This window comes from Pagrus major, chromosome 4 (genome assembly GCF_040436345.1).
Source record: "Pagrus major chromosome 4, Pma_NU_1.0".
Lineage (NCBI taxonomy): Eukaryota > Metazoa > Chordata > Actinopteri > Spariformes > Sparidae > Pagrus > Pagrus major.
In genome coordinates this window covers 8,149,408-8,162,275 of record NC_133218.1, presented here as the reverse complement: position 1 = coordinate 8,162,275, position 12,868 = coordinate 8,149,408, and the positions used below count along the sequence as shown (strand labels likewise).

General features: G+C 42.3%; 2 protein-coding genes across 2 annotated transcripts; one reads left to right on the top strand and one right to left on the bottom strand.

Annotated features, from left to right (window-relative positions):
• Window positions 1-1,080: 1,080 nt before the first annotated feature.
• LOC140994696 (high choriolytic enzyme 1-like) lies at window positions 1,081-1,872 on the bottom strand. Its single transcript, XM_073464439.1, has one exon. It carries the CDS (start codon window positions 1,870-1,872, stop codon window positions 1,081-1,083), a length of 792 nt encoding a protein of 263 aa, XP_073320540.1.
• Window positions 1,873-10,383: 8,511 nt separating this feature from the next.
• LOC140994684 (high choriolytic enzyme 1-like) lies at window positions 10,384-11,175 on the top strand. The gene has a single exon (XM_073464427.1). It carries the CDS (start codon window positions 10,384-10,386, stop codon window positions 11,173-11,175), a length of 792 nt encoding a protein of 263 aa, XP_073320528.1.
• Window positions 11,176-12,868: the final 1,693 nt, after the last annotated feature.

Here is a 12,868-nt window from a genome sequence, read left to right as displayed (position 1 = left end):
GAATTTGTACACTTGTATATGTTTTTTTGTCCTTTTTTCTGTCTTTCCCATCCTTTTAATAATATTTTTGATGAACCAATGTGGTCTTTGCAGTGGAGAGTGTCCATCTCAAGCACCTCTGAGGGTTTGTTGCACCTCTCCATCACTTGTTGTGTTGCTCATGTGAATATTAATTTGTATTATTTGTGTGTAAACCAATAAAACAAAAAACAAATGATAACGCATCAAATATGAAGATATTAATGTTTAACATCTACTCCAGACATGTTTGAACACATGTAAGATATTCTGCTTTGAATGATATTTTGTGTCTGATATGATTTTACCTTTTTAAAAAATCTTAAAATGACACGTACTTCTTCTCCCTCATTAAAAAAAGATCCTAAATCAATGACTATGCAAATGTTTATCATTTGAAAAGTTTAAATACTGGACACCAAATGCCTCTTACTTCACTGTTAAGTCCATTCTCTCTCTCTCTCTCTCTCTCTCTCTCTCTCTCTCTCTCTCTCTCTCTCACTCTCTCACTCTCAGTGTGCACTGGTGGTTTTGTGCAAGTTGCATACTTGACCATGATTGGCTTCCAACAGTTGTGATGTCGTGCTTTTATAGGAGGTGAGCCCTTCAGCAGATGAATTCAAAAACGACCTTCTGGGGTCAAACTCAGCACATACATCACTGCACAGTGAAGCTCAAACTTCAGTAATAAGTCACAATAAGCAAAACAATATTTGAGCGGATGGACACTTTAATAAACAGGTTGTCTTCCAAATGCCTCGCAGCCACAAGGTCAGGGGTCAAGTGGTCAAATATATTGATTAATCATCAATAAAGCCACAGGTTACAACTCATCAACACTTTGTAAAGGTGACATATTAGAAAGTGGTAGCATCATGTTGTATCTGTTGCAGATGACAGAGCGGTGGCTCTTTGAGAAGTGTCCATTCCTCCAGAGGCTGAGGTCACCGTGATCGTACAGGTGTGTTGCTTTTATTATTGTACCTGTACAGTATGTAATGAGTTTGAACAATCATTGCACATATGTACCAGGAAGCTGTTTGGCCAGTATCAGCATTATTATCAGCAGCCGTAGAGCAGGTTGATCCTCATGATGTCCCAGTAGGACATGCCCTGCCTCTGGCCGATCTGCGCGTTGGCGTTGGGGATGGGGGTGATGGAGTCCCTGCCGTGCTGGATGGAGAAGGCTGTTCTTCCATAGTGCATGATGGAGGAGTAGTCGTAGGGGGTGTTCAGGTTGTTGGTGTTCTGCTTGTAGAAGTTGTAGGCCATGTTGGGGTCGATGTTCTCCCAGTTGATCCTGACGTAGTAGTCGCGGTCGCTCCTGGTCTGTTCGTGCTGGAAGCCCAGAGCGTGGTTGATCTCGTGCTGGATGATGCCGTGGTAGAGGCAGCCCTGCCTGTTGAGAGAGAGCACCTGTCTGCCTCCCGTTCTGCCCAGAGCGGAGAAACATCCGCCTTTGTTCTCCACGCTGATGTAGTCGTACTCGTTCTGACGGGGGACGAAGCGGATGCAGGTACTGCTGTGGAAGGCCTTCATGGCGTTGTCGATCTTCTGCCTCTCCCAGCCGCTGAACTCACCGCTCATGGTGAAGGGGATCATCACCATGCCGTTGGAAGCTTTCCTCCACTGGCAGCTCTGGGACCAGCACGTCATGGCGTTTCTGGTTGTGGGAGCCAGCAGGTCTCCTTCCAGCAGGAACTCATCGGTGGCGTTGTTGGAGGTCAGAATCCTGGTGGTGATGTCCATGCTGTCTGGGACTTCTTCTTCTTCTTGGCCTCCTTCCTCCTGGAGAGGATGTGCCTGACAGAGGCCGAGCAGGAGCAGCAGCAGCAGGCTGGCAGAGGGAGTCATCTTCAGGGTCGGTCTGGAGGCTGTGGAGCTTCTGTGGAGAGCTGCTGTGGAGAGACTCTGTGAAGCTTGATGTGTGACTCAGTTCAGTCCAGGCTCTTTATACTCTCCTCTACAGGTGTGTCTGCAGGAGGATTATGGGTTGGGGTCCTCACTGCTAGGCCTAAATAAACCTCTGAGGGGAGGACTCCACAGACAAACTACTTTTTAAACATGGTTTGTTATCTCTGCTCATTAGATGGATGAACACAGCTTCTGTCAAGATAAACACATTACAAGGTCTTCAACCAACAAGACGTCACATCATCTCTGTCAAACTAACCTTAATTCAAACAGAATAATATATATCATTGTCTCTTTGAAAGCTCCTCTTGTAGTTGTTCCATGCCATTTATTTGTGTGTATAAGTAAATAGTTGGGATACAAACTAATACATGAACAGGTAAAAATGTTGTGAACAGATACGAACACCATTTTTATAGTAGTGCAATGCAGATAAGTGGTTCGCTTTTCAAACCTGCTGTCTACATTACCCACAATGCATCTTAGCCACTCAATGACATCACTGGAGGTCATTTATCAGATTACATGCAGCTTCCTCTGGAGCCACAAAATGTTTTATACTACTGTTTTCACATATGCAGTAGTACTCCCCAAAACCATTCAACACACTTTAAAGTGTAAAATTGGTGGAGTTACCCTTTAATAGAGTAGCCAGCAGCTGATTAGCTTAGCTTAGCATAAGGACTGGAATTAGTGGAAGACAGCTAACCTGGCTCTATCTCAAGGTAGTTGTAGTCAGATAATACAAATCCACATTTGTTTACAACAAAATACAACATTTCTTGCAGTGTTGTCCTCATGATCAGGACAGATGGGATTGTTTTGTTGAGGACAGGTTCAGGTCCCAGGGGGATCCCAGGAAGCTGGATTGTCAGCTCACCTGTAACAACATATTTGGCTGTGCTGACATGTTGACAATACGTTGGAGACGTTTATGTACTTTTTTTTTTTACAAAAGTTAGCATGCTAACCAGCTAGCCCCAGTTCGGTGTTCACACTCACCTGAGGCGGCCAAATCTAGTTGAGCTGGGCCCCTTCAGCCTATTAAGTCCCCCTGTGATCAGCTGTGCTAGTCGAGGCAAACTCTAGGGCCACTGAGACGTTATGTGGACAAGATGTAAAGAAGCTCGTCACTGGGTACATCGTGGAGGAGATGTCACCTGTGTCCACAGTTAACTCAACCTCATTTTGACGTATTATAGAGAAAATACCCACGAAGAGTAACGACAAACTGCAAACTCAAGAGAAAATATGCCGTGATGGCATTTAACTTGAAGGCCAGACTTACTGAGAATGACTTTGTTTCCATCACAGCTCACATCTGGACAGCTGACAACAAAAGCACCAGGCTGAGAGGCTGCAGTGTTTGCAGTTTATATAGTAATATAATGAGTAATGTAACTGATTACTTCTGGTACCAGGTAATAAGTAAAGTAATATTATCACTTTTTAATGGAGTAATAAGCAAAAAGTAACGTATTACACTTCTTGAGTAACCTGCCCAACACTGCTTATTTAATAGTTGATAGATTTTAAATGGTACTCTGTTATACTGGTATGTGTTTCTCTTTAGAAGGTGTAGATGGGTACACCAGACAAAGGTAAGTTGATACTTAATGACAAATCTCCTGCAAGTCTTAATCTCACTCACCAGTAATTCATTGATTGTTTATTTGACTCACTCTGTTGTAATATCTGTCTTTACATACGCTGCATCAACCTGTCTGCAAGAGCCGACAACGTGGTAGACTGAGAATCTACATCCAGGATTTCCATGATGACGGAGAAGATACGGAGCAGATGAGAAGGATGGAGGACGACAGGACCAGCTGGTGGTGGTCAGCTTTCTTTCAGCGGCTGTCCCAGCAGTGACATAACGTGTTGATAAGCTACAGCTAACATCATTCATGTGCATTTTATTTAATAGGAACCTTGTTGAATATTATTCCATTAAACAAATTCAACAACAAAGCTGTCAATAATGTGAAGGTTGTATATTTGTGTCCAAACTGATTCATGAGCTGTGTTTCTGTTTCAGGGCAGGACCACTCTGTGTTTATGGTGTTCCTGCAGCAGCTGAGAGACGACGTTTACCATCCAATCATAGCAGAAAGATCCAGCAGACCACTGAGCCACTCTCAGCCCCCTACTCACACACCTACACACAGGAAGTTGTCAACACATCTTTGCATCAATGATCAGAAATGAAGATAGTCGAGGAAGAAACAGACGGTTCAGCCTGAATAAAAAAATGTAAAAGATTAAAAATATTAATTTGTTAAATCAAATACAGTCGGTTGCTGAGTACTGTATGTAAATGAGCCTTTCATCACAAGTGTGCCTGAAAAACAGAAACAGTACAAAGCAGAAGATCATAAACTTCATTAGACTGCAGCCAGAAGACGTTAAAACTTGTTTCAAAAAGTCTCAATGTAGAACATTCTGAATTTTCCAGAAGTTGCTATGTTGATGAACATAAAAAGTAGTTTTTGGTGTCTTCTCTAACCCAACCAGCCCATGAAACCTGCAGAAACGATATTTGGTAGTTCAGCGTGCTTCACGTTTCTGCTGCGGCTGCAGCTGGATCTACTTGTGGACTTTTGGCATTTGGCTGCCAACAAGTGTCTGTGTTTATAACAGAAGGGAAGGTCTTTAAGAGGGTCTGACCTCCCTGACCCTCTGACAATGTCACATCCAAATACATGTTTCCTGTTGTTCATATAGCACTGTCATGATATATTAGGACACTTGTTAACAACCTGTTAAACACTTAATTACTGGAAATGTAGTCCATAATTTCATATATTTCGTCACAAGCATGGAATAAAAATATTAACAGGATTGTCACATGTTTGAACGTACTTGATGTGTAAAATAGGATGTGAATGGAACATTGTCTACAGACCCTCTGAAAGCTTTTTACTTCTTTACAAAGTCAATTGTTGGAAAAAAGACAAACTTTAATTATTTACTAATTACTACAGCATTCACACTAATAATATTAACATTACAGAAGCATTCGTACTAATTAATCACTATAACACTGAGAGAAGACCCTGTTAGTTGAGTGTATGTGTGGTGTGACAGTGATGGTGTGACTGATGGTCACTGCTCCTCTCCTCCAGGTGGAGGCGCTGTAGGACAAACAAACAGCTGGTTTGTGGAGGTTTTTGATGGAAACAAGAAGCTAAATGAGCAGTGATGAAGCTGTTGTAACATACAGACGTTGTTGTTGAGCGTGTGTGTGTGTGTTGAACAGTAGAAAGAGTGTATAAAGACTGGGTCCCGCTGTGTTACTCAGGCTGCACTACAGCGTCTATTCACAGGCGCGATCCCACTACTGAGCGGCACGGGGGCTTTGACCTGCTCCGTCTCCGACCTGGGCCGGTGCACCCCTCCTTAGACGACCTGGTGGTCCCGGGCTCCCCCAGGAGCACCATATCGATACCGAACTTAGTGCGGACACCCGCTCGACACAGTCCGCTGCAGCTCAGAGGTCCTGAGCTCAAACGATCCTCCAGCCTCAGCCTCCCGGGAGCTTGGATTACAGGCGCGCGCCACCGCACCCGGCGAGAGAGCCCGCCTGTGAATAGACGCTGTAGTGCAGCCTGAGTAACACAGCGGGACCCAGTCTTTATACACTCTTTCTACTGTTCAACACACACACACACGCTCAACAACAACGTCTGTATATGTTACAACAGCTTCATCACTGCTCATTTAGCTTCTTGTTTCCATCAAAAACCTCCACAAACCAGCTGTTTGTTTGTCCTACAGCGCCTCCACCCGGAGGAGAGGAGCAGTGACCATCAGTCACACCATCACTGTCACACCACACATACACTCAACTAACAGGGTCTTCTCTCAGTGTTATAGAAATTAATTAGTATGAATGCTTCTGTAATGTATTAATATTATTAGTGTGAAAGCTGTAGTAATTAGTAAATAATTAAACTTTCTCTTTTTGACATTGTAAAAGAAGTAAAAAGCTTTCAGAGGGTCTGTAGACAATGTTCCATTCACATCCTTTTTTACACATCAAGGACGTTCAAACATGTGACAATCCTCTTAATATTTTTATTCCATGCTTGTGACGAAGTAATCAAGTAATCAAGTGTTTAACAGGTTGTTAACAAGTGTCCTGATCATGGGCGTAGGTTTCTATATAGATGGTCGTGACATGTCACAACCAATGTTCGAGGATTGCAAAATAGTCACTACCAATATTTGTCTGCTGCTGAGCCAGTAGTAACGTTAGTGAGTGGTAGTAGTGAGCATCTTCCAAACTGTGTCCGCTACTTGAAATGGATAAGAGGAAGAAACAGCTGAGAAACAGCGATTAAAAAGTTGAAGTCTCTGGAGGTGGAGGCTGCTAAATGTGCGAAGTTGACGGAGCTTTTTGGTGCCGGGACCAGTGACACCGACCCGCCAGCAGCCACAGGTGCTGCTGCGCCGGGAGACGAGGGAGGAGGACCTGACGATGATGAGCGAGTGGAGGCAGACAGGGTCAGTAACGTCAGCCTGGGGCTGGCTCGGCTAAATGTTTGAGACATGTCCAAAACAAAGTAAAAGACGTTTTTACATTGAATGTGATGCGACCTCACTAACTGCATACTGATGAACGCAGCTGCCGCTAATGCTAACGTAGCTGCCGCTAATGCTAACGTAGCTCCTCAGGGACTGAAGTCGTTATTTTCTAACTTTGACAATCTAACATGTGGCAGCACATCAGCCCAGAGTTAAAGGGCTGTGACTGTTGGTAGTTGTGGTTGATTTTGTTCAAATACGCCGAATTGTGATATTATGGGTTATTATTGTTCAGATGATTTAGCTAAGCTAGCTAACAGATGCTAACGTCAGCGGTCTCTTGTTGCCATAGCAACAGTAAACATTCACGTGGCCTGATGAGCTGTAAACAGAGATACAAAACACAAGTAAACCTATAGCAAATAATAAATTTAATTTGCAATATTTACCATTGAATTTATTGTAATCTTTCAATTCATTTATTGTTTACTGAGGTGATAACTATCTAATAGGTATAATTTGTGTGTAAATGTGTTACTTTTACTGTAGTTTTCAAATGGCTGTGTATAGTGTTAGTGTATAGTCTTGAGCATTTTCAGGTCACAAAGATCTGGCTTTTTTGCATTGGGAAACACTAGTAAAGTGTCCTAATGAAAACACGACAAAGCCATTTGACTACCTTGTTCATAAATGATGGTGTCAGGACTTTTTTTTATGACACACACACTTTCATTGATAGGAATACTTGGTTTTGAGGAATGACCTCTATTTTGAGCATGTGACATGCTTTTGCAGGTTATCAACAAGGTTTTGCAGTTTGTACTAATTGTTTTGAGAAATGCACCAACTGTTGTGCAAATGTAAGTAATGATGTGAGAAAAACTCCACCCCGTCTCTGGTTTTGGGTTCTTCCCGTTAGTCTCGTCCCACCCCTGGTCATAACATAACTTCTGTTGTGATTTGACACTATAATGAACAAAGATTGATTGGTTGATTGCTATAGCTGTCAGTTTTAGTCCTTGAGTTCATAGCTACGTGCTTTATTTGTTAACTGCTATCAAGGAATATGACTCTCCTTTGTAGTATGTGTGAGAAAGGACGCCACGAGATTTGTGGACTTCTTCGTGGTGTCCGCTGATAATATAGTGGGCTGGTCTGGACAGAAAATGCCAGAGCTGAATTTTTGTCCCAGTCCACCCCTGGTAATGTCACTACCAAAGCTGAGACCAAACCTACGCCCTTGGTCCTGATATATCATGACAGTGCTATATGAACAACAGGAAACATGTATTTGGATGTGACATTGTCAGAGGGTCAGGGAGGTCAGACCCTCTTAAAGACCTTTCCTCCTGGTATAAAGAATTTATACTAAAGAGCTTATAGCACTATAACACATTTTGTCAAGGTAAACTATGAACCATATTAACAATTTAAAAAATAATCTCATAAAGATCACAAAAAACAACAAGTGTACTGAATTTTAACATTAGCAGCCCATATGTCCAAATCATAACTGACATAATTACTAACACCTTAGAGATGTGTTTTTGTAGAAGCTTCAATAAAACTATAGTTGTTGTGTACAGTGTGCAACAGCAGCACAAAAACAGCTCTTACATTTACAGGACTACATTTCCAGTAATTAAGTGCTTAACAGGTTGTTAACAAGTGTCCTAGGGAGGTTAACAAGACCCTTTTAAAGACCTTCCCTTCTGTTATAAACACAGACACTTGTTGGCAGCCAAATGCCAAAAGTCCACAAGTAGATCCAGCTGCAGCCGCAGCAGAAACGTGAAGCACGCTGAACTACCAAATATCGTTTCTGCAGGTTTCATGGGCTGGTTGGGTTAGAGAAGACACCAAAAACTACAAAAACCTTCACATTATTGACAGCTTTGTTGTTGAATTTGTTTAATGGAATAATATTCAACAAGGTTCCTATTAAATAAAATGCACATGAATGATGTTAGCTGTAGCTTATCAACACGTTATGTCACTGCTGGGACAGCCGCTGAAAGAAAGCTGACCACCACCAGCTGGTCCTGTCGTCCTCCATCCTTCTCATCTGCTCCGTATCTTCTCCTTCATCATGGAAATCCTGGATGTAGATTCTCAGTCTACCACGTTGTCGGCTCTTGCAGACAGGTTGATGCAGCGTATGTAAAGACAGATATTACAACAGAGTGAGTCAAATAAACAATCAATGAATTACTGGTGAGTGAGATTAAGACTTGCAGGAGATTTGTCATTAAGTATCAACTTACCTTTGTCTGGTGTACCCATCTACACCTTCTAAAGAGAAACACATACCAGTATAACAGAGTACCATTTAAAATCTATCAACTATTAAATAAGCAGTGTTGGGCAGGTTACTCAAGAAGTGTAATACGTTACTTTTTGCTTATTACTCCATTAAAAAGTGATAATATTACTTTACTTATTACCTGGTACCAGAAGTAATCAGTTACATTACTCATTATATTACTATATAAACTGCAAACACTGCAGCCTCTCAGCCTGGTGCTTTTGTTGTCAGCTGTCCAGATGTGAGCTGTGATGGAAACAAAGTCATTCTCAGTAAGTCTGGCCTTCAAGTTAAATGCCATCACGGCATATTTTCTCTTGAGTTTGCAGTTTGTCGTTACTCTTCGTGGGTATTTTCTCTATAATACGTCAAAATGAGGTTGAGTTAACTGTGGACACAGGTGACATCTCCTCCACGATGTACCCAGTGACGAGCTTCTTTACATCTTGTCCACATAACGTCTCAGTGGCCCTAGAGTTTGCCTCGACTAGCACAGCTGATCACAGGGGGACTTAATAGGCTGAAGGGGCCCAGCTCAACTAGATTTGGCCGCCTCAGGTGAGTGTGAACACCGAACTGGGGCTAGCTGGTTAGCATGCTAACTTTTGTAAAAAAAAAAGTACATAAACGTCTCCAACGTATTGTCAACATGTCAGCACAGCCAAATATGTTGTTACAGGTGAGCTGACAATCCAGCTTCCTGGGATCCCCCTGGGACCTGAACCTGTCCTCAACAAAACAATCCCATCTGTCCTGATCATGAGGACAACACTGCAAGAAATGTTGTATTTTGTTGTAAACAAATGTGGATTTGTATTATCTGACTACAACTACCTTGAGATAGAGCCAGGTTAGCTGTCTTCCACTAATTCCAGTCCTTATGCTAAGCTAAGCTAATCAGCTGCTGGCTACTCTATTAAAGGGTAACTCCACCAATTTTACACTTTAAAGTGTGTTGAATGGTTTTGGGGAGTACTACTGCATATGTGAAAACAGTAGTATAAAACATTTTGTGGCTCCAGAGGAAGCTGCATGTAATCTGATAAATGACCTCCAGTGATGTCATTGAGTGGCTAAGATGCATTGTGAGTAATGTAGACAGCAGGTTTGAAAAGCGAACCACTGATCTGCATTGCACTACTATAAAAATGGTGTTCGTATCTGTTCACAACATTTTTACCTGTTCATGTATTAGTTTGTATCCCAACTATTTACTTATACACACAAATAAATGGCATGGAACAACTACAAGAGGAGCTTTCAAAGAGACAATGATATATATTATTCTGTTTGAATTAAGGTTAGTTTGACAGAGATGATGTGACGTCTTGTTGGTTGAAGACCTTGTAATGTGTTTATCTTGACAGAAGCTGTGTTCATCCATCTAATGAGCAGAGATAACAAACCATGTTTAAAAAGTAGTTTGTCTGTGGAGTCCTCCCCTCAGAGGTTTATTTAGGCCTAGCAGTGAGGACCCCAACCCATAATCCTCCTGCAGACACACCTGTAGAGGAGAGTATAAAGAGCCTGGACTGAACTGAGTCACACATCAAGCTTCACAGAGTCTCTCCACAGCAGCTCTCCACAGAAGCTCCACAGCCTCCAGACCGACCCTGAAGATGACTCCCTCTGCCAGCCTGCTGTTGCTGCTCCTGCTCGGCCTCTGTCAGGCACATCCTCTCCAGGAGGAAGGAGGCCAAGAAGAAGAAGAAGTCCCAGACAGCATGGACATCACCACCAGGATTCTGACCTCCAACAACGCCACCGATGAGTTCCTGCTGGAAGGAGACCTGCTGGCTCCCACAACCAGAAACGCCATGACGTGCTGGTACCAGAGCTGCCAGTGGAGGAAAGCTTCCAACGGCATGGTGATGATCCCCTTCACCATGAGCGGTGAGTTCAGCGGCTGGGAGAGGCAGAAGATCGACAACGCCATGAAGGCCTTCCACAGCAGTACCTGCATCCGCTTCGTCCCCCGTCAGAACGAGTACGACTACATCAGCGTGGAGAACAAAGGCGGATGTTTCTCCGCTCTGGGCAGAACGGGAGGCAGACAGGTGCTCTCTCTCAACAGGCAGGGCTGCCTCTACCACGGCATCATCCAGCACGAGATCAACCACGCTCTGGGCTTCCAGCACGAACAGACCAGGAGCGACCGCGACTACTACGTCAGGATCAACTGGGAGAACATCGACCCCAACATGGCCTACAACTTCTACAAGCAGAACACCAACAACCTGAACACCCCCTACGACTACTCCTCCATCATGCACTATGGAAGAACAGCCTTCTCCATCCAGCACGGCAGGGACTCCATCACCCCCATCCCCAACGCCAACGCGCAGATCGGCCAGAGGCAGGGCATGTCCTACTGGGACATCATGAGGATCAACCTGCTCTACGGCTGCTGATAATAATGCTGATACTGGCCAAACAGCTTCCTGGTACATGTGTGCAGTGATTGTTCAAACTCATTACATACTGTACAGGTACAATAATAAAAGCAACACACCTGTACGATCACGGTGACCTCAGCCGCTGGAGGAATGGACACTTCTCAAAGAGCCACCACTCTGTCATCTGCAACAGATACAACATGATGCTACCACTTTCTAATATGTCACCTTTACAAAGTGTTGATGAGTTGTAACCTGTGGCTTTATTGATGATTAATCAATATATTTGACCACTTGACCCCTGACCTTGTGGCTGCGAGGCATTTGGAAGACCACCCGTTTATTAAAGTGTCCATCCGCTCAAATATTGTTTTGCTTATTGTGACTTATTACTGAAGTTTGAGCTTCACTGTGCAGTGATGTATGTGCTGAGTTTGACCCCAGAAGGTCATTTTTGAATTCATCTGCTGAAGGGCTCACCTCCTATAAAAGCATGACACAACTGTTGGAAGCCAATCATGGTCAAGTATGCAACTTGCACAAAACCACAAGTGCACACTGAGAGTGAGAGAGTGAGAGAGAGAGAGAGAGAGAGAGAGAGAGAGAGAGAGAGAGAGAGAGAGAGAATGGACTGTACAGAGAAGCAAGAGGCATTTTGTGTCCAGTATTTAAACTTTTCAAATGATAAACATTTGCATAGTCATTCATTTAGGATCTTTTTTTAATGAGGGAGAGGAAGTACATGTCATTTTAAGATTTTTTAAAAAGGTAAAATCATATCAGACACAAAATATTATTCAAAGACGAATTTCTTACATGTGTTCAAACATGTCTGGAATAGATGTTAAACATTAATATCTTCATATTTGATGTGTTATCTTTTTTTTTTTGTTTTATTGGTTTACACACAAATAATACAAATTAATATTCACATGAGCAACACAACAAGTGATGGAGAGGTGCAACAAACCCTCAGAGGTGCTTGAGATGGACACTCTCCACTGCAAAGACCACATTGGTTCATCAAAAATATTATTAAAAGGATGGGAAAGACAGAAAAAAGGACAAAAAAACATATACAAGTGTACAAATTCAGATAAAATTAGAACTAGTGGATAGTTTATGAGGTATATCCATAAGAATAACTTTGCAGAGATAAAAAAACAAACATTAAACAGCTTTTAAGGTTAATGCTTTTTTTTATCTTCTCAGCGTTATTGTGGTTAATTAGTGTGCACACAGTTGTCCACAGCACAACTCACTGTTTTCTGATTATTGATAAGAATGTGATGCATGTTATGAGACACTGTCAACTGTCTTTACCCTGATAGTTCTCCTGTCTCATCTGTGAGACCCGCCCCAATATTACAACATCGCTCAGTCTAGAAACAATGTATTCTAAAGAGGTGTCAGTAATTCTTTTAAATCTGAATTAAAAGTCAGTTTAGTTCAGTATAGAGCTATTATTTGGAAGTGTATAACAATAAGTAGCAGCACTTCAGTGGGAGAAGTAGCATGTTAGATTGTTGTTGATTTCACATGTTAATTATTCTAAAACACTTTTTTTATTATAGTCATGTCATTTCAAAAGATTTTAAATAGTAGATGTAGGCTAAATCATCGTGGCTGATTGGCTGCCCTGAGATTTAATTTGGTAAATTAAATGTTAAATGTTGTGAATTTAGCAGCATGAGTAAAGATAGTCAGA